Here is a 23730-nt window from a genome sequence, read left to right as displayed (position 1 = left end):
CAAATTATTAGTAATAAATCTGAAATTTCATTTTTGAGTTTTCAGAATCCTGGGATGTATACCATCTGAACTGGGCCATTTGTTACTTTTCAGTTTCTCAATCTGGCCTACTACATCGTCCAGGTTCACTGTGGTTTGCTTCAATTCATCTGAATTATCACCCTTGAAAACAGTTTTAGGAATGGGTATCTCCCCAATATCCTCATTAGTAAACACCAAATTAAAAGATTTATTTAGTCTTTCTGCGATGGCCTTATCTTCCCTAAGTACCCCTTTAACCTCTCAATTATCTAACGGTCCAATGACTCCCTCAAAGAGTCACATGTAGTGCACATATGCAGTGTGATGTCATGGGGGGGGGGGGGCGAGGGCAGACTCCTGCCTGCATCAGAACTTATCACTGGCTCACTTCTTTCAAACTGCAGGGGGCAAGGTCAGCCCAGCCTACTAGTGGGTACCCCAACTGATGCTGGCTCAGTCCTGCCCCCTCTGCTACTCCCAAAGCGATGGCACTCTGGGTGGCCTCCTACTGCTTCCACCAGCCCTGAATGTAGAGTCCGTGGATACTTTGAGCTGCGGAGTTTACATCAGTTCCCAAAGGGAATGTCTGCATGTACATTCCCTTTTGAAAAACTATGCAAAGAAAAAAAGTATCTGCAGAGATTTGCACCAGAATGTTCAGGCAAAACAATAGATATAGTTTTGAAAGTACAAAACTAGGGTCATGTTGCCTCCCCCGGCCTAACCTTGCTCTGGGAATGTCTCTAATATAGATGAAATTACTACCACTATTGAGTTAAAGATATGTAATGTACTTATTCACCATTTATAGCACAACAGCAGTCACACATTTTTTTTTAATTATTTGTATCAGCTTTATATTAGCAACTTGAATTCAGATCAGATTGAAATTCGGTGGCAGGACTGACTGTTCATAACACCTGTGCATTACTTAAGCAGCAATTTGCTGTGTATGCTTCGGATCACTCTAAATCTTAAGGTCTCTGCCACATTGTATACTGTCTCATATTTTTTTGGAAAATGTTTTTAAATTCATTGCAAATAAGAAAATAAGGAAGACTAGCTTTACTTCCTTCTGCACACTTGTGCAACAGAGAGCTCAGCCCTGAGCTGCTTTCATTGCAATCTTTTCTGCAAATATTTAGCCTATCTCCACTTTGTCTCTGTCTCATTCTCATATGGTCTCTTTCTCTCTACTTTAGTTACACATTCTTAACAATGGCCGATCTTAGCACAAATTGTGATAACGTTTTTGCACTTTGCCATAAGTGCCAGAATTATTGTATTTCCTACATACAGCCACTGGGGGGGACGGGGGACCATGTTTAGTAGTTTTAAGCTCCTAGAGAGCCAGCCTAGCAATCAGGGCCCTCCTGGGGGGGGGGGGGGGGGTAGGGAAAGAGAGCGAGAGAGTGCCTAGCCATGATGCCTTCACCCTAGATAGGTATTTATATCTCTATGGGAGGCCCACCTAGTAACTCGAGATGAGGTTTAGGTATTAATGTAGGGGTTAGGGGCCACTTTGACATTCAAAGTGAGATGTACGTACAGAACAGTGCTCTCTTGTGAAGACTTGATGACCTTCGGAGTGAGGAAACTCACCCAAAGATGAGATTTGTGCAATCCGTTAAAGGCACTTTTTGCATGTGAAAACACTATATAGCACTTTGATAGATGACCCCCAATGTCAGAAATATCCATATACAGTATATTGACAGTTCAAACAGGCATTTTGTAAACTTAAGAGTAATATGTGTGTGTGTCTAATATAATATTAATAAATACTCCTCCTTTAGGTCAACATTATTTGATGTATACAAATAAGGAGCATTTATTTCTATTAGATATGCACACATTGCTCTTATCATTTGTAATGGGGTAATTTTCATACTACCTGCCAGGTCCTCGGGTATTGTTTACCTGTGTTTTTTGCACTAGTTTTCAAAGGAGAAATAGACATGCACCTTTACTATGCAAACTGCCCAAGGAAGAAAGTACCCACAGAGCAATATAAAATATAAAGTGCACTTGCTTTGTCTGAAGATACTTTTTTCAACCAAAATTATGTGCAAAAGGAGGTAATTTTCAAAGGCAAACGTAACATCCTATTATAGCAATTTTCAAAAGCCCATTTACCCCCATTAAGTGCACTTGACGTGAGTGAAACCTATTAACAATTCAATAGCATATATATTACATTTACATTTTCCTTTGAAAATTACCCTGAGTGGTTTTAAAACTCCAAACTGTGCATCAGTGGCGTGCTGTCTGGGCCTTCAAGGGATTCAGTGAATCCCCAGCCCTCAACCTTTTTTTTCAGCTGTTTCTTTTTATTTTATTTAGCCTCAAAGCTGGAGACAAACAGCAGCCTTTGACTGCTTGCAGTCTGCATCCCTGTTCTCAGCAGAAATGCACAAGAGAGGGTGGAAGGGCTGGGGCTGCCGGGCCAATAACAAGGAACGCTGCTGTGGCCTTAGCTGAGTTGGAATCGCTGAGAACCATAAGCAAAAGAAAAAGGAACAAGCACTGAGTTGTGATGGGGATCCTCATGACAGGACCAATCGGCACTGGAGAAACAGCTCAGCCCTGAGATACAGAGCAGTACAGCATGGGGCAGAAGGCGGGACTCGCTTTGCCTCGAAGCAGGGTCCTGCCTTCTACCTTGTACGAAACGCAGGGACTGAGAATGCGTGTGTGGGGCTGGGACAGCTGGGAGCTGAAAGCTGAAGCTCTGTTTGTGGCCCTGTGCATATGCGACAGCAGGATGACATAGAGGCTCAGGTAGGATGTAAGTATGACCTTAACACAGGGGGAGGGGGAGCAAGCGAAACTGCAAGGGGGTGGGTGTGAGAAGGGAGCTAGATGGGGCTGGGGATGAGCAAGGCTGGAACTAGGAGGGGGCTGGGGATGAGCAAGACTGGAACTAGGAGGGGGGCTGGGGATGAGCAAGACTGCTAAGGACTGGGAGGTCTGGTGGGGTGGGCTGGGGAGCAAGACTGCTGGGGACGGGGAGGGAGCTGAGGAGCAGGACTGCTAGGGTCTGGGAGGTCAGGGAGGGGCTGGGAAGTAAGACTGCTGAGATTTGGAGGGGTCTGGGGTCTGGAAGGTATGGGAGTGTGGCAAACCTTTAATGGGAAAGGACAGCGAGATGTGTACAGGGAGCAGCGAGATGTGTGTCAGATGGGCAGTCATTATAGGAGGTGGGAGACGGGAAAAGAAACTAACCTTGTGCCTGCTCTATATATTTATTATAATTGTTCTTTGTAAAGCTTTCTTTGTAAAGCTTTAGCTTTAGCTTAATCTCACCAGTATGAGGTATGCTGACCCTTTCTTTAAATTTGATTTTTTTAGTTATTTAAAATAGCAACACTGATGTCCCTGAAGAGTGAGATGTGGTTCTACCACAGCCTCGGTGTCTGCTCTGACCCCAGGGAACAGACTAAATAATTCCACCTGAGTGGATATTACTAGTCCATATCACACATCTATACCTACCTTCAAACCTTTTTCATTGAGAAATAAACTGTAGAACTAGGGGTCACGAAATTAAATACCAAAGGGGATGACGCTGAACCAGCATTCGGAGATATTTCTTCACAGAAAGGGCGGTGGATGCCTGTAATGCCTTCCCAGAAGAGGGCATGGGATAAAAAGTGCTGCTGATTCCTAGAGGCTGGAAATGAAGAAAAGGATGGATGGAGGGAACCTGCCCTTAAGAGAAATAAAAGATGCACAGGCAAACATGCACAATTGCACGTTAACATTCCACCTGGCTCCCCTACTGCCTGACAAGGAGGTGCGGGGTGAGGGCCTCAACTGCTGGGGCCTGGATAGAGGGGTGGGGAGCTTGACTGCTGGGGACTGAGGAGGGGGAGGGACTCAACTGCCGGGGAATGGGAAGGGAAAGGGGGTGAGGACTGCCGGGGATTGAGAGGGTTGGGAAGGGATGAGCTATAGCTGGGAGGGAAAGTGGAAAAAAAATTTAATTTTCTGTCATTTTTGGGAAATTTGCATCTCTGAATATTTCTGTTGTGTACAGTACAGGAAAAAGGCATTTGTTTTTATTTCTCTGGTGTTACCTTGCTGACAAAGTCTTGCTTTTTGGGTTTTTCAGTTCAGCTTTTGTCTCACTATTTCTATTTCTAATACGTGGTCAGATCTGTATTTGATGTGTTTTGCACATGGGACTGAGGAGAGGTATTCTTCTAGCAGGCAGTTTCTATATCAGGATCTGTAGCAGTCCAATGAGCTCTGTTTTCCAGTCTGTACCTCCTATTAAAAGGCTGTATTATGTTCTAGAGCATTGAGCATATGTGTGAGTCAGAATGCGTGTGGTGAGGGAGCATGCATGTGAGCCTGAGAGTGTGTGTGTTAGTGAGCATACTTGTAAGCCTAAGAGAATGCATGTGTGTGTGAGAATGAACATGTGTGTGTTTATTTATACTTTTGTGGTATTTCTGTTTTGTATATGGTGAGCGTTCTGTTTTGCATGACCAAGGTGAGGCATTCTGCTGGCATGTAGTTTCTGTGTAGGGATCTATATTAGCCTGGCTTCTTCTGTTTTATAGGTAGGTTTGAGTGCTGGCTGTTAGTGCTGTTTTGGTATGGGAAGTTTGCTATATTTTAATTGTAACTCATGTAACACCCCCTTGACCACTTACCTCGCAGGGTGTTCCTGGGTCCAGGACTGACCTGGCAGGAGCTCCCCAGGGCAGACTCCATTGGTACTCACATTCTTGGTGCCTCAATAGGGGAAGAAGGTGTTAGTGGGTGGGATTTCCCTCCCTTTACCCCAGGAAAACAAATGGGACTGTGATCAAGGCTGGCAGTATGTACAAATATATACAGGTTTATTAGACTATACAAGTATATACATTTCTACATGACTATGTACATTGCTAATAGGATGCCAAGCAGCACACTTACCTACTCGTGGTTAGTAGACTCAATCTACACAACTATATACAATTCTACCAGGTAGCAAGAACATTTAATATTTAGCAATTTGGGTTTGTTGGCCCCCACACATACCACCCTATAGAATAGAAGGGACCTCTTGCGTTTCCACTTACTCAAGTATTATTATCCTGTCCTGTTTATCCCAAGTCTCACCCATGTGAAAAGATGCATCAGCGCTGGTGGGCAGTGTTGGCCTGGGGAGAGTCAATTGTATCTAAACCGTCTCCTTCTGCTCTGCTGAGAGACCTCAACAAACAAGATAGATGCCAGATGTCTTTTATACGCATTTATTGTAGTGAAGACGCATAAAAGACATCTGGCATCTATCTTGTTTGTTGATACCACTAAGGCTTTCATAGATCGCCTCCCTTCTTGTTCTGCTGAGAGACCTGACTCTGCCTTCTGGTATAGCGCTGGGGTCCATGTCTTCCTGGGGGACCCGACTCCGTCTCATGGACTGCTGCTGGGGTCTATGTCCTCCTGGAGGACTCGACTTCGCCTCACAGACTGCTGCTAGGTTCCATGCCCTCCTGGGGGACCCGATTCTGCTTCACAGTCTGCTGCTTGGGTCCTTGCCCTCCTGGGGAACTGACTCTGCCTCCTGGTCTACTGCTGGGTCCACACCTTCTTAGGAGTCCTGACTCTAACTCCTGAACTGCCACTGGTGTCCCCTCCCTCTTGGGGCCCTGACTCTGCCTCCTGGACTGCCACTTGGGTCTATGCCCTCCTGGGGGACCAGACTCTGCCTCCAGGTCTGCCACTGGGGTCCATGCCCTCTTTGGAGACCCAACTCTGCCTACAAGACTGATGCTGGGGGACCTGACTCTACCTCCTGGACTGCCACTGGGGTCCACACCCTCTGGGGGGGACCTGACTCCATCTCCCAGAATGCCGCTGGGGTCCACGCCCTCCTGTCATTCCTGACTGCCTCCCGGTCTGCTGCTAGGGTCACCACCCTCCTTGGGGACCAGACTCTGCCTCCCGGACTGCCACTGGGGTCCACACCCTCCTGGGGGACCCAAGTCTGTCTCCAAGACTTCTACTGGGGTCCCTTTGCTCACAGGGGACCACTTGATTTCTAGATCTGCCAGTGGTGTCCCCTCACTCAAGGGGGAAAAACACTCCAGGTCTGCTGCTGTCCTTCAGTTCTTCTCTCTTGGTAGGAAAGTTATCATGGCTTGGGTTTACAGCTCCACCAGCCTCATGGCTGTTTTAGCATTCAGTGTTTCTGGCCCTCTGCAGTTTCAGCTTTCAGTGATTTTAGCTCCACTAAGTTCATGGCCAGTCATGTGCTATTACCCAGCGTGGATAATTTACTTTCTTTCAGCCTGGCTTTTGTTTTATCTGTTGCCTGAATCTGTATGGGTCACCTCTCAGCCAAAAGGCTAAGACCCAAGCAGGACCACAGAGAAATACCATGGGCACACCCCTCTGTTTTGCCTGGCCAATCCCCCTGTTGTCTGGAATCTCAGTACCCATGTATCTGAATACCCTTGTTAGTCAGGGAGAAAATCTGTTTGCTTCCTAGGACTGTTTTCCAGTACATATCTCTCATAGTTCTGTAATTTAGGAGTTTGAATCCTCTGATTTTTTGTGATATTTCCTACAAAAAGTACCAGCAAAGGTTCAGGGGGCTGTGATATGCAAATCCCCTACCTGAATCTGTGACTCATCTATTCCATGGTCAGTTAGGGTTATTTTGGGTTTCCTGGGCTGGCTCAAGTTATATAGCTGCATTGTTCTCTTTTTTTTTTTCTCTGCTGCAGTTCACTTAAATGGTTGCATGCTCATGTCTTTCTGAGGTCCAAGCCCACATACAACATGTGTTACAATAGGCCAAATGCCATATGGGTTCCAAGTGTCTTTTTTACTTATTTCAAGGTTTCCTGGTTGACCCCACAACAGTGCATGAAAATATAATATGCATGCTATTATAAGTGATATATTTATCTCAGAAGGCAGTACTGTGAATGTTTTTCATGTAAAATCTGTTATAAAGAAAGGGCCTAGGAGAAGCTGGGGGAAGGGGAGGACCTAGGATGATGTTGAGAAGAGGGAATGAAAGGACGTAGAGTGTTTTTTGTGTGGGATTAAAGATTTATAATATAAATAAAATTAAAGAAGGCTAAATATCATTTTGTGTTGCTTCTTTCATATGCAAAATAATATAATTCTAAATCTCTCCAGATTTATATGACAGACACCCACCACCAGAAAAATCTCACTGTTTAGCCTTCAGTCTCATCTATTGGGATGTTAAGCATCATTCTTTGGGATGAAGTTGCGGAGATGATGGTGGTGGGGACAGGGAAAATTAGCAATTAGCCAAGGGATGGGGAGGGGCGAGAATGAGAGGGAAAAGAATATGATTATGCCAGGGGGAGGAGGGAAGGAGATGTTGTGCATTTACTGAATCCCATGCACTGCTTGCTCCTGCTGTGCATGTAATTTTCTCCCTCAATTGCCTCGGAATGTCTACATTACAAAATGAGTAAAATTACACAGGTTGTGGAACTTTGCATGTACTTTTACCCACAAATAGAGTGGGAAATTTTCAGATAGCCAGTTTTCACAGGTCAAATGCTTTTTACTTGTGGAAATCCCTTTGAAAATTGCCTTCAAAAGGCCCATTTGGCCCGACAATCTAAAATAAAACAAGTTCTGTAACTCCTGGTAGACTGATGAGTCAAACCTTTCTGCAACATTTTGTCAGGCTTCTTAAACTCTGTGGCCTTCATTGCTGATCTGAAAAAGGGGGTGTTTTGATGAACTTTCAAATCCTGCCAAAGCTAGAGATATTTATTAACCCAGCTCACGGATGTTGCTTCCCTTAAGCAAACTAGGCAGGTGCCTAGAGCACCTGAATTTTGGGGGCGGCAAATTCCTACTAGCACAAGGCCCAGGAGGGAAAGCCAATACTGCCAAAGAAGGGAGTGACTAGCTGGATCTGCCACCAATGAATAAGTTGGAAGTAGGCGGTGCATGTCCGAAGGTTTGCTAGGGCGCCAAATACTCTGGCACTGGCTCTGATCCAGCTCACACCAGTTGCAGAAATGAAGAAGTAAGAACTTGCCTTGGATCCTACTAAAGCAATTGCATAGTTTTGTAGTTAGACATGAGAAAAAGGTGAGTGCAGGAGGAAACTAAAAGGGGATCTTATATGCTCATCTACCAAAGATTCTGGAGTGCCAAGATGAGATGTCTTGCAGACAGAAGTGTCCTAGTAATGTGAGATGTCTTGCAGGCAGGCACAGACTGTGGCTGGCAGCTGGGATGTATCCTTAGTTCCAGAGTCTGCTTTATAATATATATGCAAAGAAAAATGTAATATATGCAGATAACAACATTCCATATGTTTAGCAACATTTCAAAATAGTAGCATAGTAATATAGTAGGTGATGATAGAAAGACCAGTCTGGCCAGTTATTCCCATCCACTCTGCTAAGGATATCCCACAGCTGCCAGGCATAGAGCATGGCCCCCCTTGTACAAAATCACTCCTTATCCAAGCAGTCTTAATTGTTTTTCTTAATTGTACTCTACCATCTTGAATAGATGAGCAAACAAGATCCCCTATTTAGTTCACACTCAGCACCGCTCCCCTCCCATGTCTAAGCAAAAAGCACTGGAATAATCTAAATAGCTACCAGTTCTAGCATGGCTGTTGCCCGAACATCAAGCACAAAATAAGTGTTTCCATGGGTAAGGTAGGACCATTGAAGTTCTACTTAATTATTACGTATTAGCTTGCATTATACTAAAATGATGAAACGGGTGTCAGATATTTAGGAGTGCTATTCACGACTACCTTTCTTTTGTTATTACTCTACAGGATAAATGTTATCAGTACTGGCCTGATCAGGGATGTTGGACTTATGGAAATATCCGTGTTTCTGTTGAGGATGTCATTGTCCTTGTAGACTACACCATTCGCAAGTTTTGTATTCAGCCAGTAAGTATTACTGCTCTGTTTCACTTGCAGATTTTGTGCTTTTAGCAAACAAATACTTTTTCAGACCTGTTTAAAAGAGGATCACTGTTTAAAAGAGAACCCTGTTTGCTAAGCCTTTTAATTTGGCAACGCTTGATGTTCTAGCAGTTATGATTCTGTCCCTCCATACAGGAGGCCAGAGTATGTGTAGCATTTTATTATAGGGATAGAAGACTTCTATTTTAGTCATTTCAAATGCTATGAGAGGCATGCTTGTTTTCAGTGTTCATCTGAAGTTCACCCAATAAGCCTTTTAAACCTAATAAATTCTTAATACCCAACAAATTTAGAGGTAGATATTCAAAAAGGTTTGTCCAGTTAAGTTTGGGGCTTAGCTGGAAATATCTCACCCGACTGACCAGCTACGTTTTAGCCGGGTGAGCCATTACCCGGCTGAAACTTAGCCAGATAAAAAAGAGGCAGAGTAGGAGCATTCCGGGGGTGTGGCTAAGTTTATCTGGGAAATGTTAGTCGAGTATTAAAGCAGGAGACTTGTCCCACTGAATATACTGGCTAAAGTTACTTGGATAACTTTAACAGGTATCTTGCAGGTCACTGGCCTATTGAATATGGACCCCCCTTAGTTTACCTAAAAAAATAAAGCCTTTATAGTGCAAGATCCTGAAATTTCTCTTCTAGATTCCATAAAATTGCAAATGAGCAGTGGGACATATATGAATGGATTTTCAATGGGGTCCGTGCTTAAAAATAGCACGTATGCATGCACGTGCGTATATGCTATTTTATAAATATTGAGATTATGCACATATTTTTGGTTTCACGTGTACATTTTATCAGAAAAAATGGTCATCCCGAGATGAGGGTCAGAAGTATGTGCGGTAGTAGCTATTTTGTAAGAGAGACAGGCATATATATTAGCAAACTTATTTGTGCATGTTTACACCTTCTAATTGACTTGTGCAAGGGAAATCAGACTTGTCTGGGAGAAATAGTGGAAGTTTGGAGTGAATTTCTAGAAGGTCTAAGAAAAGCAGAGAAGGATTGAGTGAACTGGTGGAGGTATTAACAAACTGGTGATTCCAAGTATATACACATACTTTATAAAATACCTGCCTCTGCTTTTAATTCTGGGTGGTTATTCACACAGGATCACAATTATTTAGCATGTAAAATATACATGTTTATTTTATAAACTGGGTAGAGAAAGAATGGGCCGGATTTTAAAATATACGCGCATGGCGCACATGTACGCCCAATTTTATAACGTGCGCATGTTATAAAATCCAGGGTCGGTGCTCTCAAGGGGGGCACAATTGTGCTCCTTGTGCACACCGAGCCCTATTCGAGCCGAGCTGCCTTCCCCTATTCCCTCCCAGGCCGTTCCAAAATCAGAGCGGCCTTGGAGGGAACTTCATTACCCCCCCCCACCCCACCTTCCCTTCCCCTCCTTCCCCCGCCCTTTTCCCCCCTACCTTTTCGTTTTTCTTTTTGTTGTTTTAAAACTTACTTCAGCCCTGGGGCCGAAGTAAGTTGCGCATACTGGCCGACTGCCGGCGTGCGATCCCCGACCCAGCGGCCGTGTGGAGGCCTCTGACCCCGCCCTTACCCCCTCCCTGCCCCTTTCGTAAAGCCCCGGGACTTACACGCGTCCCAGGGCTTTATGCACGCCGCCGGGCCTTTTGAAAGTCTGGCCCTATGTGTTTTCTTCTTGCATTGGAAATATACGTATATAATGAAACATTTATACGTTTTTTTGGAGCAGAAATACGCAATATGTTAGAAACTGTGCAGCTTCCATTGCACAATTTCTAAAATACTAATATTAACCTCAGCCCATCCACTTATGCACACAGATGTTGTACCATGGATAGGCTCCCTGTGTACATTTATAGAGCCATAAAGCTTTAAGATCTCAAAACACCCTGTTCACTGATGGCCCAATTTAGGATTATTATTTGAACATGGAATTCTTGCAAAAAAAAGACTGAATAAGTCAGTCTTGGCCATTCAGCCCAGAATATGGGCCAGCCACCTAGCTCGGTAGCAGTGTTATACATTGCAATACGGAGGAACCTGAGTTTGATTCCTGGCTCAGGTCTTCCTCTCTCTGGGTTGGCTGGAGTTGGAGATGGGGGTGGGGATCATAGCCACAGTGCAGTGGCGACACCTAGTGGTTGAATTTAGGGCCCTTGATTACAGGATCCTATCAGGAGTTCTGGTGCATGACTCCCTGCTGAAGACGGTCACTGCCATGACTGGACTAAAAAATAAGTTGGGAGGGGATATAAAATAGGGGGAATACTCGCCAGGTAGTTGCAAATGAAAGCTCATGACACTAGATCCCAGTCCTGGTTCTGACTGAGCTGCAAACCCAAAGGAGCAGGAGGAAATTGCAGGATCAAAAAAGAAAAAGAACAGATAACAGCCTGCTCATTCTCCTTCCTGTTGTACTACTGTAGATACTACTGGATCTCTGGCTTTCCAAAACTGAAGGCTCTTAACTGTCAGTTTTCTTCTTGGTCCTCTGGGGGACATCCAATGATTTTTTGCTTCCTCCCGCCTGAATTCAAGGAAAGAAAAAACCTACATATTTCTCTTTTATGCAGAAATACATGATTGCAAGAAAAGTTTACATCAAGATTCAAGGACCTCTGTCATCGATATAAAATATAAGAAAAATTAAAATACATTTTATAATAACTAACTGTAGGTTTCTGAGAAGCAACCTGATGGATCATCACTTCTAATTTCATTGATCTGTTGCACTGAGATATCTTGTTTTGATATGCAGTCTGGAGATCCTGTATCTTAGAAACTCAGCATAGTAGTTAAAACAGTTTAGAGACGTGGATATTGACCGCAGGTACAGACCATAAGGCCCATCTTGTCTGCCCAAATTTCTTCCTTTTGAATGCTATCGAATGATCTCTGGCTGTCCCTTTACTTCTTGGCCACCAAGGACCCTCCGCCCTTAGCCCATGCTTTCTTGAATTCTGTTTTATTTTAAACTCTGTTACCCATTTTGTAAAGAAATATTTTCTAATATTACTCTGCCTACTCGTTTTAAGCCTCATATCATGTCCTGTAGTTCTAGAAATTCCTTCCTGCTGCAAAATATTTACTTGTGCATTATTTATAAACTTTTGAGTTATTTAAATGCCTCTAGCAGATCTTCCCTCTCTCCTTTCCTCTAGGTTTTTCATATTTAGGTCTTATAGTCTCATTTCAAAGAACTTTCAGTGGAGGTTCATGGCCATTTTGGCAGCCCTCTTCTGGTCTGCCTCTACTCTGACTTTATTCTTTTTGCGGTATTGGACACAATACTCCAGATTAGGTCTCATCATTGACTTGTACATCCTTTTTTTCTACTGGTCATTCCTCTGACTCTCGCCACTGCCTTCTTGCACTGGTTCCTTCCCTTGAGATCTCTCTGCTGATTGATGCACATCAGAAATACATTCCCCCATTTCTTACTGCTCCATTGGATTCCTGAACCCGAAACACTTTCAGGTAAAATTTTAAAAGGAGTGCGCGTGCGTCCATAAAAGTGTATAATGGGCATGGGAGCAAAAATACACTCAATTTTATATCATGCTTTAAAGTACACACGTATCGTTTAAAATATCCCTACCACACATATGTGTGGAGCTTTTACACACGAGTGACGAGAGAGAGAAAGAGAATCCAACACTCTATATATCTCCCACTGTAAGAAAGGCATTTTCAACTCAGGGTGGGTTTAGGGGGGGCAGTGTTACAAGGGTCTTACAAGGCGACCCTTGCGCCTTTAGGCAGACCAGTGTAACATTGTCGCCTCCCAAAACCCACCTGAGTTGAAAGTGCCCCTTTTACAGTGAGAGATATATAGAGTGTCAGATTGTGGGTGTGTCTCTCTCTTTCTCTTTCTCTCTCTCATGTTCAGGACCCCTCTGGCTCAAAATCTCCAGACTTGCCCCTCATCAGGACCAGTAGTAAAGTTATGCAGGTAACATGGCTTGCATTACCATGTTCAGCCTTCCAAATTCAGGGGTTATGTGCGTAAGTCTTGACCCCACTCCGGAACGCCATGCCCCGCCCCTTTTCTGTCTCCTTATTCTTGACGACACACAGGTATGTATGCGCTTACTTCCCAGCTTAAAATTCACGTTGTTCGCATGCAGCCCTCATATGCATGTATGGGGCCATTTTTACACAAGCAATACTTTTAAAATCTAGTTGTTTCATTTCACTCACTAAATACAAGGAAACTGACTGGAAATGAACAACATATGAACTTGAATTGGTGTCCTGATCAGTATTTTCATATGCGGTAACACTGTTAGCTGAGTAACAAGCCTGCTGTTTCCTGCTATTTAAGACTCATAATTTTCAGAATCACTAAATCTCAAGTAATATTTAAAAAATCAACTGATACAAAGTCATTACCAATGGCATTAACAATATGATAAGTATTAAGAACAATAAACTGCAGATATTTTTTATATCTTCTGGATTTAAGATTTTATTAAGAGGAACTCTATATTCAGATTTTAAGCTGGTCAGGCGATAGTTCCTATCCAAATAAGTTTTAGATTCAAGCGAATTGCCTCATACTGTATCTTCAAGAGAGCTCTTTACAATTGCTGGGTGCATCCATTTGATAGTAGAAAAAAAGAAGAGAATTGACAGCAGCAAACTCATGGGAGATTGTTAGGCTTCATAGTATCATTTAATGCTGTTTTGCTGCTAATATGAAATAGATACTGCCAGCAGCCGTAAAGAGTCCTTTTGATCTTAATCCTGGATCTCATTTCTTCTTCTAATATATTTTATTTCTCATAGATTCTTTGTGGTCCCAGTTATTCTTGCAAAAATGTGGCAATGTGCTAACCAATGTACAGTAACTGGACCTATTTCTTCAATTAAATCCATGTCCAGAAATGGTTAATTTGTCTCTTTGGAGGTTTACATGTCCTATTAGTATACAATAAAATGTACAGCATTTTGCCATATACTGAATTGTACTTTCAAACTACTGCATAATGCACGTACTTGTTAGATGAGGTGCAGCTTTATTACAGATTTGCCATTCTTTGACATTTCGGTGCATTCCTATTTGCATTTTTTCCTCCGTATGTCAGCAATTCCTTTGTTCACTTTAATGGGTGAAATATTTTTGAAGTACTGAATGTTAAGTGGTTATTCTGCTGACTGTCAATATTTTCTCCTGATTTTATGTACTCTGGACAGAGAGTTGTTCCCATCCTTTCACTGTTGCAGATTGAGGACACTTTTCTGTATATGATCATGTTCTCAATGAAGGTCATGTAACAAAGAAGGTCAAATAGGTGTTTGTTGTTGAAAGAATTAATTTAAAACTTAATAAATGGTTATTGGGTATGCGGTAGTTTAATGTAGTTGAAAGCATATTAGAAAAGAAGAATATATAGATAATCAGAAAATGGATGAAAAATGCAAAAACAAATTCATCAGAAATTGTATCTACTTAATCTTGTTGAGTATTTAAATGCCATCTGTTCATTATATTTAAATAACACATGTTCCATGACCACATGTTTGTAATACTGGTATTTTAAATGTTCTATTTGCTGCATGTGACCTTTAAACCGTCTTATTTTTAGTAGCTTAAGATATTTTAGAACCAGAGGTGATGGTATGAGGCTGAAACGAGTGGATTCAGGAGTAATAAAGGTGGTGGATATGTGAAGCAGCCTTCCAGTGGAGGTGGTGGAGTAAAACACTACCAGAATTCAAAAATGCATGGGATAAGCACAGAATATCAGTGGGGAAATGAGAGAAAAGGTGGAGATTGGGTGTGGTCTGCAGCAACATGGAAAATGGACAGACTGGGGTTGTTACCTGCCATCACAGTCTGTTCTTCTCAGTATTTTTTCCTATCTGTCTAAATAAGAACTCCCAACACTGGCACTATTCGGCAGTGAAAGGAGCTTGCTGTATTTTCTGCAGTTTGCATGCCTACATGAAAGCATAATAAATGAGTGTGCATTCAGTGTCCCTGAGGGAGTCTTCAACATTGCACAATGATGACATCTAGAGGCCAGACTCAAGGTGTAGATGTAACAGTTTTCTGAGGGCGTCTCGAACTGTGGCTGCTGGCTGAAGACTGACGCTGTGAAGGCTGGGATGGACAGGAAGAGGAGAAGGTTGAAAATGGGCAGAGGGAGTAATGGGAATAGTTGCGATGAAGGCTCAGATCCAAAACAAAAAAAAAATTGTGCATGTCTAATTTTTTAGGGTTAGCCTTAAAACCTTCATTAAGAACATAAGAACATAAGAACATAAGAAAATGCCATACTGGGTCAGACCAAGGGTCCATCAAGCCCAGCATCCTGTCTCCAACAGTGGCCAATCCAGGCCATAAGAACCTGGCAAGTACCCAAAAACTAAGTCTATTCCATGTAACCATTGCTAATGGCAGTGGCTATTCTCTAAGTGAACTTAATAGCAGATAATGTACAAAATTAGTCATGCCAACAATAAAGTGTTCCGGGTTACAAATTCAGATTTACATGCACATTTTATTTTTGGTAATTGGTTACTTTCCTTGTTTATTCAGCATAGTCAAGCAATTTAGTTTAGGCTTTGGGTGTCAAAGGCAGTTCCTTTAAAAATGTACCTGTTTGTGGTTTCCCCTTGCTGTTACTGCTATCAACTGGGAAACTAAGCCAATGTATAGGTTTTTCTGAGTTTGGAAGATTATCGTCATTTAATGTTTTAAAATAAATATACATAGAAAGAGAAATAAAAAGGTGCCTGGCAGTAAAACCTCATCATCACGTTCCTACCCTAATAATGCTAGGGTTTTAAAATTCCATTCCTAAGGAGATATTAGTACTAAATATTTTTTGAAAGCTCCTCCAGTTGGACTGCTCCCAGGAATCTCAATAGGCAAGGATGCCTCACATCTTGTGCAGGCATCAGACTGATGCACACTAAAAAGTGAAAGAGTGGACTTGGCAAAGGAGATTTGTTAAAATCCAAAAAAATATGGAACTATATGAAATAAAATATAAGAACATATGATATGTGCCATACTGGGTCAGACCAAGGGTCCATCAAGCCCAGCATTCTGTGACCAAAAGTAGCCAATCCAAGTCACAAGTACCTTGTAAGTATCCAAACATTAAATAGATCTCAAGCTACTATTCTTTATTGATTAATAGCAGTTTATGGACTTCTCCTCTAGGAACTTATCCTAACCTTTTTTAAATCCAGTTACACTGCCATAACCACATCCTCTGGCAATGAATTCCAGAGTTTATGCACTGAGTGAAAAAGATTTTTTTCTGATTTCTTTTTTTAAATGAGCTACTTGCTAACTTCATAGAATGCCCCTAGTCCAGTGGTTCTCAACCTATTTTCGGTCGGGACACACCTGACAGATGGTTCTCACATGTGTGACACACTGAACATGTGACCGTCACGGGGCTAAATGTAAACATACACTCTGCATCCACAGGAATCCCCTCAACCCTCAGCAATGAGTGCAGAGCAGAACTAGGCATTCCCCGGATATTTCACCCTACAAAAAAGTTGTTCTGGTGTCATCTCAGTAGCAGCAAAACAAACTCCCTCTACTACCAGGCACAATAGCCCTCCTTATGAAAAGACAGTAATTTACCACCAATACATGTCCAATTGAGAAAACACAACAAATATGATTTATACAAATGCCTGCATACTAGTAAAATAGCTCATCTCTGTTACACACACAAAACCGACCTTTACCAAGTACAGAAAGACTACAAATTATAAATATGGAGACAGAAACTGGAATGGAAATCCGAAAAAGCCACTCTGCATGCAGTGCATAACTGGAGAAATGGAAACAGAAATATAGCATCTAATATACTCCCAGGATCTGCAATAATGCACACAAACTAACCTGCACAAAGTTACACCTGCATTATGGAACTCACTCAAACAGTAACAACCTACCTATGAAAAGGCAATACTACAAATATTAGACCAGGCCCTAAACACCAATATACCTCCCATTACGAAAACAGAATAAGCCAAGCTGCTACAGATCCTCACACACAAATAACTGTAAAACTGTAATAAATATTACAAAACAGTTGATGAACAGAATAATATCCAACAATTAAAAACTCATAAAAATTCTTCAAACACCAATAAAATATTTCAAAACAACAGACATCACATAATACCCAATAATTTAAATGTCAGTAAATCAAGAAAAATAAAAAGCCACCATTACTTATTCTCTCCAGCAACTCTCCTTCTCCTTTCACTTGCAGGCCAACAGCACACACCAGAAGCAGCAGTGGCTGCTGAAGCTCTGTCCTCACGGTCGTTTTCCTTAGCACCCATGTCCAGTCTCTCTCTCTCTCACACACACACACATACCCCATGACCAGTCTGTGTCTCACACACCAGTCACATCCCTGACTAGTCTCTTTCTCACATACACACACATACCCCATGACCAGTCTGTGTCTCACACACCAGTCACATCCCTGACTAGTCTCTTTCTCACATACACACACACACCACCAGCCATCTCCCTCACCAGTCTTTATCTCCTTCACACATATACCAGTCACCTCCCTGACCAGAATCTGTCTCCCTCACACATACTAGTCACTTCCTTGACCGTTCTCTCTCTCTCACACACACACATACACTTACCAGTCATCTTCCTGACCTGTCTCTCAATCACATATATGCTCTCTCACGTTGACACATACTATCAATCACACTTGCACAAACACACTCTCTCTTACTTACATGCTGTCAATCACACCCACATGCTCTCTCTCCCTCTGGCTCACAGTAACTCACAGCCCCCTTCCCCCTAGCACAAATGACAGCTGCAGTAGCCGCCTTCTGCAGCCCCCTGCGGCTTGAGAATGAAGAATCCAGTCAGCTGCAGGGGCTAATTCTGTTCTTTCTCCTATTGCTGAGCTCTGGCTGTGCTTGGTTTTGGTCTGGGTCCACGCTACTACTGCCACTTTATGCAGCATGATCTTCTCTTCTTTCTGCGTGCCCCACTTACATCACTTCCTGTTCCAGGCTGTGAGAGCTGGAAGAAGAAAGGGCCATGCCGCTGATGTTGACAGCTTCCACCAGTGGCGTACCTAAAGTATTTGGCACCTGGGGTGGATACCTCCTTTGGCACCCCCAACCCATATATACATTTTAAAATTTCCTAAACATTGATAAAATATTTCAAAACAGCAGATACTTCAAATAACATCCAATAATTTAAACTAATAAAATCTGAGAGATGTGTATAGTTTTTATAGATTGTATCGGTCTTTGTTTTTCCACGTTTTGAGGTGTTTTTTTATTTTCGTATTTCACTAATTTCATGTAGGTGCATACTTACATGAAATTCAAATTTTTCCTGAATTTCGGCAAATTATTGTTCGTTTCGGGGTGCTCCCAAAACAGGACAAATTAGATAATTTTGTTGAAATTATCTAATTCGTCTAAAACGAATGTACATCTCTAATAAGGATTTTAAAAATATCCTACTCTCCAAATCTGTCACCCTGAGATTATCGTAGACTGGGAGCATGCATAACACTCACACACACTTCCTCTGTCTGTTGCTCTCACACTCATACACAGATAAAAACTGAACCAGAAACTGCAACAAGCCAGATTCTGTATGCAGTGCAACAGTGGAAAAGCAGAACATCACTATTCCTCAAAAACAAGACAATCAAGAAATATAAATCAATCAGAATAGTAAAACCATACCAAAAAATATACATATCAAAACAGTTGATGAATAGAACATAACCCAATCATTAGAGCTCCTGTACAAATTTTTAAAAATGTCCTAAATATTGATAACATATTTCAAAACAGCAGAAATATCAAATAATACCCAATAACTAAAACTAATAAGGATACATTTTTCCCCCATGCCATACCTGGGAACTTTTGATTTCTAGTAACCCTGAGATTGTCATGGATTAGTGGAGGGCGCACACAAACTTTCTCCGCTCTCTTATATTATCGCTCTTCTACATTCTTCTTCTTCTTCACTCGCCCTTCCCCTCCCTCTCACTTCTCAGTCACTCATCCCCCTTCCCCCACTCACTACCTTTCCCTCCCACTTGTCTTCCATCCCTCACCCCCAGTCACTCAAACCCCCTTCACTCTCACTCCCCCTCTTTCTCCCACTGCCTCCCTCCTGCCAGTTCAGCTCTGTCACTCACCAATTCCCCTTCCTACTCAGTAACTCACCCCCTCATTCTCACACCCACTCCCTCCCCTTTCCTCTCAAGTGACTCACTACCCTCTCCTCTCCCCTTCCCAACCCTCACTCATTCCCCTCCTCTTCTCTCTGTCACAATGCCATGTGACTCACCTCTGCCCCAAGGTAGTCCTCTGGTAGGACATCACAGTGCTGTCTTGCTGGGAGCCTCTAATCGCTGGCAGGGGGGGTGAGGACCCCCGCCTGCCTGTCACAAATCTGCACCATGCTGGGCTTCTAATTGTTGGCCACAGCAAGGGAGACGCCAGGAGAGGGACAGGAAGGGAGCGAGCGAGCACCGCAGAGCTGGTTTGAGAAACATGTGCTCAGGGCAGACAAAGCATGTTTTCTTTTCTGCAGCTGTGCCGCGAGATTGTACGTAAAATCAGCTGATTGGTGCTACAAAACACTCCTGATGTCACCCCTCCCCCGTTGTCACCCAGGGGATACCACCCCTTCGCCCCCCCCCTCCCCCTCCCCCTTAGTACGCCACTGGCTTCCACTAACACTGCTGCTGTTCCTCCTCGAATGGCAGCAGTATTAGTGAAAGAAGATACGCAACTCGCTGCGATGAAGGAGAGGGAGGGGAAGCGCAAGTGGGGCAGCAGGACACTGGGAAGCCTCAACATACCTGCCAGTACTTGGCGACACACCAGTTGAGAATCGCTGCCCTAGACTTTCTATTATCTGATAGAGTAAATAACTAATTTACATTAACCTGTTCAAGTCCTTTCATGATTTTGTAGACCTCTTATCATATCCCCCCTCAGCCGTCTCTTCTCCAAGCTGAACAGCCCTAACCTCTTTAGCCTTTCCTCATAGGGGAGCCGTTCTATGCCCCTTTATCATTTTGGTCGCCCTTCTCTGTACCTTTTCCCATGCAACGATTATCTTTTTTGAGATTCGGCGACCAGTACTGCACACAGTATTCGAGATGCGGTCTCATCATGGAGCGATACGGAGGCATTATGGCATCCTCCGTTTTATTTGTGATTCCCTTCCTAACAATTCCTAACATTTTGTTTGCTTTTTTGACCACCACAGCTCATTGAGCCAATGATTTCAATGTATTATCCACTATGACCCCTAGATGTCTTTCCTGGGTGGTAACTCCTAAGATAGAACCTATATTAGGACACAAAAAAAAAAAAAAAAGAAACCAAACTGGGAAGCTGGCAGAGACAAGAACCAGAGATATTTTGAAGTAGTTCTGCATCTTTAAGAGCCTTTCAGCTTTCTAAGTTCTTCCACATCTCTCTTTGTACTGTAGGAGCACTGTATATTTGAGAAACCGCCTTCCAGATGTTTTAAAGTTGATGTTTTTAGAAAGAATGAGGTTTAAATCTAGATTACTAATCTTTGTTTTTGCCATATTTAATCACTTCCTTAATTAGTATTTGGCTTTGCCTGGCTAAAATTAGGATTTAGATTAGCAATTTCTTTCTTTCATCAAATGGAGTTTTTCAGAGTTCACGTGCTTGTGAAGTGCAAGAAAAGCCTGCCCCATATTTATAAATGAAAACGGGCGAGGGACCGACAAACGAAAGAAAGCCCTAGTATTTCAATCAAGTATTGTGTGCAAAAGGCGATGTGGAAAAGGTCTCAAGATTAATTGACAGAACATAACTGATGATTGCACACACTGCATTCTAATTTCTGTAACATTAGTTGTGACACACACTTTACAAAGGAGTAGAAAAGTCATGATCATGCTCTAGATCAGAAACCTCCCAAATACAGGGATTTTCCAGCTGATATGTCATCCAAGATTGCTTCTGATTAAAACCAAAAAAAACAATAAAACACCCCCCATGGGAAAATTATGCTTTTTCAGTTTTAATCAGAAAAACTAAAAAAAATAGGCCAACCAAGGAGACGCTCTGATGACATCATCCAGCCACTGCAAGTCAAGAAGAAGCATCCTGTAGCGGCTAGATGGTGTCGTTGAGGGGGGTCCAAAGAGAGGCCCGGCGGCTCTGCGGTGGATCCCTTCCTGCCTTGGCCCGAAGAAAGTCCAATGGTATAGCAGCGGACTCCAACTCACCACAACCTGAAAAAAGCCTGATTGGGCAGCGGCAGACCCCATGCTGCCATGGTCCAAAGAGAGGCTTGGCAGGGCTAGGGCAGACCCCATCCTGCTGTGACTCGAAGAGAGGCTTTGTGGGGCTGTGGCAGACCCCATCCCATCAAGCCCAAAGAGAGGGGCGATCCTGAGAGAGAGAGAGAATGTGTGTGTGTGTGTGTGTATGTGTGAGAGAGAGGGAGTATGTGAGAGAATGAACATATATAACTATATATATATATTGTACTTAAAACATTCATTCAAATTGAAACATTAGTATATTTTACTTATTAAGAAACAATTTCAACCCCCTTTATCCTTCTCAGTCACATTCTAGAGCAGGGATTAACAATCCCTGGCACACATGCCACATTGTGATACACTATCACATTCCAGCCAGCAGGCCACACCCTACTGCCTACCTCATTCTGGCACTATAAGCATTTTCAAAAACTTTCAGTCCCGTTGTTCTGACCTAATAATGTACAAGATGTTGTATGTTTTGTTTTGTTTTTTTAACTTTCGTACAGCTCTCAGACAACCAAACAGTTCTGTCCTTTGTGCTAATCCAAGTCTGCCAGTTCATGTGGTACATGGTTTACACTGCCATGTTCCATCACTAATGTGGATGCAGGGTGAGATTCAAACCATTTTCACAGTCGATATGTGGCTGTCCGACTGCTGTTTATTTACCAGAAAAGACTGAATCAACCAATCTGATTCAGTGGTTCAGTTTTATTTTCCAGTGAATGGGACACCCAATGCATGACTGCATATAGATCTGATAAATAATTTAGATCAACATGTAAGCTGGATGAGACATTGATTTTGGAATCACAGAGTATTTATTTATATTTGTACCTATCTTAAAAAAATAAAGATACAGTGGGTGAGTAAATAAGAGCAAATGTTCCATATTGGTTTAATTTAGAGCCAGAAATTGTTTGGCATATATTTGTATTAATTATCTAAACAATAATGTCAAATGCATGGTTCCAAAGCTTCTGAGGACATAAATGTAGATAAAACAGGTGACAGAGGAAATTGTGAACTAGAGAAGGCTCTAAATAGGTTTGAAACATGGAATACTGTAATCGGGGTAGGTCAAGTTTGGTATACTGAAGTGAAAATTATGCCCTTGGGAAAGATAAACATATAATGATATAGTAGAAAATTAAATATACTGTTAAACTGCTGATTTATGCAGTATTTTACAGTGGTAAGTGGTAAAGAGTCAGCATATATGGAGGAAGAAAAATACTGTTGTGGTATACAAGCCAAAAATGAATGACCAGGATAAGGTTTATCAATGGGTTTCTAAATTTGTGCCTAAGCCTTTAACAGGGTAGGTTAGAGTTGGTTCAGAGAAAGGCAAGCCAAGTGATGCAGGGTCTGCATCAAAACTTTGAGACCAGAACCTACTCCAAATATGTATAACCTACAAGAGAGAAAAGAGGCAGGGGGCTATGATAGAGATATTTAAATATCTGAAAGATATCAGTAATGCAAAAGTAAACAGCAATAATATGACTGCATCAGCCTTCTAAAATGGCATTGGGATAACCTGCATGGAGCTCCAGTTATGACCCCAACGGCATTTGTCTTCCAGGAGTGAACTGGGGTGACATACTTGCAATGACTGTATTTAAAACTCATACTTTAATGAGCACAAGCAGGCTGGATGTCTAGGACAATAGCCATGCTGGTTTTGCTGGCTTTATAGATTGTTAGAAGCTTGATTTTAACCCATGGAGGGGTGTCTTGTAAGAATCAAAGAGGAGGATATGAAGGCCTAAAATAGCCTACAGATGGAAATGGTGGCGGCCAGTACACTAACAGATTCTGGGCATGCTTGGAACTGATATATGGGCCAATACAGTAAAAGTCGTGGGAGAGTGGGCGAACAGGCCACTTTCCTGTGCGCGCGATTCTGTATTCAAATGAGGGCCCATGGCAAAACAAAAGGCGCTAGGGACACTAGCACATCCCTAGTGCCTCTTTTTGGACAGGAGCGGCGGCTGTCAGCGGGTTTGACAGCCGACGCTCAATTTTGCCAGAGTTGGTTCTCAAACCCGCTGACAGCCACGGGTTCGGAAACCGGACGCGGCAAAATTGAGCGTCCAGTTTTCAAGCCGCGGGCCGATTTCAATTTTTTTTTTTTTTAACTTTTTTTAACTTTCGGGACCTCCGACTTAATATCGCCATGATTTTAAGTCAGAGGGTGCACAGAAAAGCAGTTTTTACTGTTTTTCTGTGCACTTTCCCGGTACCCGGAGAAATTAACGCTTACCTTTGGGTAGGCGCTAATTTCTGAAAGTAAAATGTGCGGCTTGGCTGCACATTTTGCTTTTTGAATCGCGCGGGAATGATTAATAGGGCCATCAACATGCATTTGCATGTTGCGGGAGCTATTAGGTTCGGGGGGGGGGGGGGGGGGGGGGGGGGGGTTGGATACGCATTTTCAACGCATTATTACCCCTTACT

General features: G+C 42.6%; 1 protein-coding gene across 4 annotated transcripts in view; it reads left to right on the top strand.

Annotated features, from left to right (window-relative positions):
- PTPRE (protein tyrosine phosphatase receptor type E) overlaps positions 1-23730 on the top strand; it is a 557332-nt gene that overhangs the window by 367929 nt on the left and 165673 nt on the right. For all 4 annotated transcript variants that reach the window (XM_029610013.1, XM_029610014.1, XM_029610012.1 and 1 more), the window contains one exon: positions 8813-8932. In XM_029610013.1, the coding sequence (XP_029465873.1) occupies positions 8813-8932 (120 nt within the window). The remainder of the gene's footprint in view (positions 1-8812; positions 8933-23730) is intronic.

Source organism: Rhinatrema bivittatum, chromosome 7 (genome assembly GCF_901001135.1).
Source record: "Rhinatrema bivittatum chromosome 7, aRhiBiv1.1, whole genome shotgun sequence".
NCBI classification, from domain to species: Eukaryota; Metazoa; Chordata; class Amphibia; order Gymnophiona; family Rhinatrematidae; genus Rhinatrema; species Rhinatrema bivittatum.
The sequence above is the reverse complement of the archived record's forward strand: the minus strand, read 5'-3'. Positions and strand labels throughout refer to the sequence as shown.